General features: G+C 48.0%; 1 protein-coding gene across 1 annotated transcript; it reads left to right on the top strand.

Annotated features, from left to right (window-relative positions):
- Positions 1-3928: 3928 nt before the first annotated feature.
- Positions 3929-4867, top strand: LOC113198811 (olfactory receptor 10V1-like). Its single transcript, XM_026411658.2, has one exon. It carries the CDS (start codon positions 3929-3931, stop codon positions 4865-4867), a length of 939 nt encoding a protein of 312 aa, XP_026267443.2.
- Positions 4868-6068: the final 1201 nt, after the last annotated feature.

The following is a 6068-nucleotide window of genomic DNA, read 5'->3' as shown; positions in this document are numbered from 1 at the left end:
AAACATCCATCTCCTAATTCTCTCTAAAAGGCTGCTGAGCGTGGAGGGTTGGTTTCTTTTTGGAGCGATGACCTCATTGCTGACACCCTATGTGCCACTTTGTTTCCTCCGTCAGCATTACGCTATCAGCACTTACTTCATTAAGCCTCTTAAGTGGCACAATTTTAATGGGAATGTAAGAGCTGATCATATGCATACCCCACCATTGCCTTGAACTTTAACTCACGGTATTAGTTTCCTTTATAGAAAAACCGTTAAACCATCCTGGAAGCATCTTCATGCATTTGGGTCCATGTTCGGGTCTGTTTTGTTGGGAGAACTTTTAATGTGGAGCGTTGGTTTAATCATGAAACATTTAAAAACTCTTCTTGGAAGTTGCCGATTCTCTCCTCAGAAATAGTATCAGAGGTAGAAAATAAAGATGACCTTTTCTGTTTTGAACGTACTGATGTGAGTCACCGGTACTACTAATCTCAATAAAACCTCAGGGTTTGCGTCAGAGCATAATTATCAAGTGCCGGGCACTGATGTGGGTCCTGGGTATTAGTGAGGGTGAAGTGGAGTCGGTGGCTACCCCATGGAGCTTGGAGACCATGGAGGGGACAATTACAAAGAAGTGAGCCCAGAGGTGAACACGGCACTGTGTCAGAGATAACGGTTCTCTTTCTAGTCCCCGACTTCCCCCTTCATGTTGGACTCATGGAAGTCAAATCTTTGGGGTAAAGGGTCTGCTAGGCCTCTTTACTTACCCTGGAGACAGAGACAGTAAGAGATAGAGATAGAGATAGAGATAGAGATAGAGATAGAGAGATAGAGAGGGAGAGGGAGAGAGAGGAGGGGGAGGGGGGATGTGCTCCTGCCATTGCTCCCAGGAATTCAATTTCACCTCTTCAGGAACAACAGACTCTTACAAACTTCCATATGGAAATTGACCAGCAATGAAGGAGCCGATATTCTATCCCACTTGCCCAGGTAAGGCTGTGCCAAAACACTGCATCATCAGACGAGAGCACAGAGTTAGAAGCACTTAGGAAAAAAAGAAAAATAAACATTTTACTTGCAAACTGGGCATTGAGAGCTAGTATTTAGAGGAAAAGCTGCCATCCGCAGGAATACTAAGCATGACTTATTCTGTGTGAGAAGCAGCAACAAAGAGGTTAAGGGATCATTATGTGTACAAAGGTCACGGCATATCCTCAGACAGGGGTAGAGCAAAATTCAGTCTTTTGGGGATGATCTGGTCACCGCAGGGTGCTAAGTGCCAAGTAACCTTTTTCCACCTTTCATGTCATGTGAGGTATGTTGCGGTCTCTCCTGCTCAAACTCACATGTTGAAACTGTAGCTCCCGTTGTGATGGTCTTAGGAAGTGGGGCATGTGGGGAGTAATCAGTTTCAGGTGATTCAGCATGCATGTCCCTTGAAGGGTTTAGTGTCCTCATAAAAGGGGAAGAGACCCTACAGCTTCCTCTCCCTGCCATAAGAGCATACAGGAGAAGGCAGCATCTGCTGTCCAGGATGAGGGCCCTCACTAAGAGCCAGTTTTGTAGCACCCTGAACTTGGAGTTACCAGCCTCCAGAACTATGAGCAATGAAAATCTTGTCTAAGCCACTCAGTCTATGCTATTTTAAAATAACACTCTGAACTGTTTAAAACAAGTGTTTACTCTTTAGAACAAGGATAAGCATCAGATTAGTTTTCTCCAGGGGATATGGTGTGTGCTTGTCCGTATGTTTGTTTTTGTGTGTGAGTGTGTGTGTGTGTGTGTGTGTGTGTATGTGAGAGAGAGAGAGAGAGAGAGAGAGAGAGAGAGAGAGTCTAATTGTTTTAGATCCCATAAAAACTTGCTTAGAAATGCATTTCTACTGATCATAAGTGGTGCAAAGAAAAAAAAATAAAAGAAGATATTTTATCTTTTTGGAATTGGGGAATGAACACAGGGACACTATCACTGAGCTACATGCACAGCCCTTTTTATTTTATCTTATTTTATTTTGGGGGGTACCAGGCATTGAACCCAGGGGCACTTGGCCATTGAGCCACATCCCCACCCCATTTTGCATTTTATTTAGAGATAAGGTCTCACTGAATTGCTTAGCAAGGCCTTGCTTTTGCTGAGGCTGGCTTTGATCCTCCTGCATCAGCCTCCTGGGGTGTTGGGATGACAGGCATGCATGACCCTTCCTGGTGCTCTTTTTATTTTTTAGTTTGAGACAGAGTCTCTCTTTGTTGCCCAGGCTGGTCTTGAACTTGTGATCCTCTGGCCTCAGCTTCTGGGATATAGGTGTAAACCACTATACACAAGAGACTCTAGAATGAATTAAAACACAATATTTTTTTCCCTTTAAGCATTAAATAACTTTGTGAAAATCAACTGTATGTAACAAATTGTGGACAGGCATCAGTTTGGGACCATTTACAGGGGTGAGGGCAGAATTCCTGGAATATACAAGGGGTGATGAGGCACTCAGGGCTAGCCATGGTGGAAGTGACATCGTGAGGGAACAGTGTTACTGAGCCCAGCTGTACCTGGTCCTATGGGGGTCAGGCCACCCACCCAGAACTGCAGTCATAGAACCAATAGGGAAGAGGGAGGAGGAGGTGGCATGGAATGCATGGGATAAATACCCTGCCTGTCTTCATACTGTTCTTCATTCTTCTGCCTGTACCTCTCCTACCAGAAGCCAGAGAGTGAAGGAGCCCTGGTGACGTAATGCATGGGGACCAGCCTTTCAAGGGGCAGAGCTGGGCAGAGAATGGATCGGGGGCGAGTGATACATAACCAGCAAAACCTTTCTTTGGTGAATCACCAACAGGAACAGCAACCTCTCCAAATTTGGGGAATAGAGTGTCTAGAGGGTAGAGTAGCAGCACAGAGCCAAGGACTGAGGAATTTTCAGGAAAAGGGTATATAGGTGTATATGCAACAGATTATTGGATTCAGGAACGTGGAAGTCCTCAGTGGTCTTCATTAAAGTGGTCTAGGGAGCTGGAGGGGTGAGGTGGAAGCACACGGCCCAGGATGAAGGAAGGACAGCAGATGTCCATTCTGGGAGGAGCCGGGAGGGTGACATAACCCTGAAGGCAGTTTCTTTATACTGGGGGAGCTGAGGGCGCTCTCGAGTGGGGGGCAGAGGTAGGTGTTGGAGCTTGAGCAGTGGATCTGTGGAGCAAGACCCCAGAGGACCCAGCAGGAGGCTGAGGCCAGTATTTAGGCCAAGGAGAAGGGACGCTCCCACTGAGGCAGGTGGGAGTGTGTGATGGGCAGCCGGGTCAGCAGGGACCGCTGCAGGCCCAGAGCTGGTGAGCATGAGGGAGAGCTGCCTCGTGGGCTTCTGTTCCTTCTTTGTGTGTGTGTGAAGTTGGAGCCGGAGCATGAGGGAAGGAGGGGGTAGAAGAGAAGGGTGATGAGGTGAGGGACTAGCCTTGGTGAGGACTGGAAAGAGGGGCTGACTCAGGGGCTGGGGGAGGGTGCTGGGGTTGATAATGCCAATCTCTGCTGTGGCACCAGGGGACAGAGTTCTGTGGTCTTTTTCAGTCGTGATCAGCTAGGATTAGAGACGGGACATTACAGCAGGTGTTAGGGCTCACAGAAGGACGTGAAAATGGCGAGCATTGGTGGAAGACTAGTGGAAAAGAAGCATCAGACATCTTTGTTAGATGAGAGAGGATAGAGCCCAAAGGAGACTTCCCTGGGGAAGCTGGAAGCATCAAGGTGATCTGGAAGAGGTGAAAGGAGGGTGGTTTTCAGGATCACTAGCATGCATGAGAGCTTGCTAGGGAGCCCCACATTTAGTCTCCGGAGGCTCTTGAGAATGACACTGTCCTGTCTTTATAGATGAAGACCTTGAAGTAGAAGCATCTGGTTGACATTGATCTGTCCTCAGGGGCAGCGCCTGGGCTATCAGCAGGCCCGATGCAGTGGACACATGGAGGAAGCAAACCAAACTGGGATGATCCACTTCCACTTCCGCCCCTTCTCCCGACTCCCCGAGGTGCAGGTGCTGATTTTCGTGACCTTTCTCGGGATGTACCTGGTCAGCATCAGTGGCAACCTCTCCATTTCCCTCACCATCTGGATGAACCGCTGTCTGCACACCCCCATGTACTTCTTCCTGGCAAACCTGGCAGCTCTGGAGGTCTTCTACTCCTCCACCATCGCCCCTCTCACCCTGGCCAGCGTCCTGTCCACAGAGAGCACCCTCATCTCCCTGCCAGGCTGCGGCACCCAGATGTTCTTCTTCATCTTCCTGGGCAGCGCGGACTGCATTCTGCTGGCTGTCATGGCCTACGACCGCTTTGTGGCCATCTGTCACCCTCTGCGCTACACCCTCATCATGAGCTGGCGCGTGTGTGTGCAGCTGGCCGTGGGGTCCCTCGTGCTGGGGTTCGCCTTGGCCCTGCAGCTGACTGTGCTCATCTTCCGGCTGCCCTTCTGCAGCAGCAAGGAGATCAGCCTGTTCTACTGCGACGTCCTCCCTGTCATGAGGCTGGCCTGTGCCGACACCCACGTCCATGAGGTCACCCTGTTTGTGGTCAGTGTCATTGTGCTCACCATTCCCTCCCTGCTCATCACCCTGTCCTACGTCTTCATTGTGGCTGCCATCCTGAAGATGCGCTCTGCAGAGGGGAGGCACAAGGCCTTCTCCACCTGCTCCTCCCACCTGACTGTGGTGCTCCTGCAGTATGGGTGCACAAGTGTCATCTACCTGTGCCCCAGCTCCAGGTACTCTCCAGACAGGGGCCAGGTGGTGTCTGTGGTTTACACATTTGTCACCCCTGTGCTGAACCCCTTGATCTATAGCATGAGGAACAGGGAGCTTAAGGAGGCTTTGAAGAGAGCAATGATGAGGTTCCTTGTGCTCTAGCACAGTGAGCACTCTGACTGTTCCTCCACAACACCCCCCAGGGAAGACCACAAGTCGACTGCAAGAGGAGGAGACGGGGGCTGGCAGGGCAGTGGTTTCATACTGTTAGGCTTCCTGATTGCAGTACTTTGAAATATCATCTTTTTTTTGTCGTCCTCAGTTTCTTCATCTCCAGAATGAGGACTAATAACCCCCCAGTATGTAGCTATGTTAGGAGGATCCCCAGATACATTAAGTGAAAATACTTCATGACTTTTAAAGGGAGAGATTGCTGTGAATGTGGTTATTAGCATCCCATGTCTAGCCCTACCTTGGACTTGTCTTCATATCCAGTTATTAGGTTGTCAACAATCTCAAACGCTGTACATCCAGGGAGGGATGTACAACCAGCAATAAGATGCAAATCACACTGGGAACATCGTAGCTTCTTTCTCTTGATGTGGCCTAAACTCTGAACCTGTTAAAAAATATTATTTTTTCACCCAATTTATTTTCCAGGGAACGATGCTGGGGAAAGCTCTGGAATTTCAGTGCTAGCGGTTTCACTTTGCTTCTTTTAATCCTGGAGCCAAGCGGCTCATCCCCGTCTCTAACTCTATGTTAGTTGGCCTTTGGATGCCATCCTCTGAGCTGTTCAGTACCGTCTCTAGTCTCTTTCTCTCATATTCCATATTCTCCTTTCTTTTTGTTTCTCCCTAGCTATGTATGCACAATAGGGTAGATTTGTTTTATTAACGGAACCTCTCTGGGGGTAGAAGAAGGGAAATATTGATTCAAATAGATTCACAGAGAGCAAAGATGATTTTTGAAGAGAAACAGAGTGGACACACTGAGGAGGGAAAGGAGCTCTTTGGTGTGTCTCTTTATGGGGTGGTAGTCATTTACCAGATGACCACTTGTCTCAAGACAACAGTGTCAGAACACAGATGTATCAGAACATCTTTTCCATAGTTATGGGGCATCCATTCATTTCCCTACTCTTTGATGATTTGTTGATTGTTTTCATTCAACAAGGCAGTAACAGAAATGGGAGTTCATAACCCACTTGAATCTAATGTATGAAATATGATATGTCAAGAGCTTTGTAATGTTTTGAACAACCAATAAAAAAAAGGCAGTAACAGACTATTTATTGCTCTCTACAATGTACTATGCATCCACTTGTAGCAAGTAGAGCAGGAAATGGAAAGGTAAGTAAGAA

This window comes from Urocitellus parryii, chromosome 4 (assembly GCF_045843805.1).
Source record: "Urocitellus parryii isolate mUroPar1 chromosome 4, mUroPar1.hap1, whole genome shotgun sequence".
Taxonomy (NCBI): domain Eukaryota; kingdom Metazoa; phylum Chordata; class Mammalia; order Rodentia; family Sciuridae; genus Urocitellus; species Urocitellus parryii.
The sequence above is the reverse complement of the archived record's forward strand: the minus strand, read 5'-3'. Positions and strand labels throughout refer to the sequence as shown.

Coding starts and splice junctions, on each gene's coding strand:
- LOC113198811 (XM_026411658.2), top strand. CDS start 3,929: ATGGAGGAAGCAAACCAAACTGGGATGATCCACTTCCACTTCCGCCCC.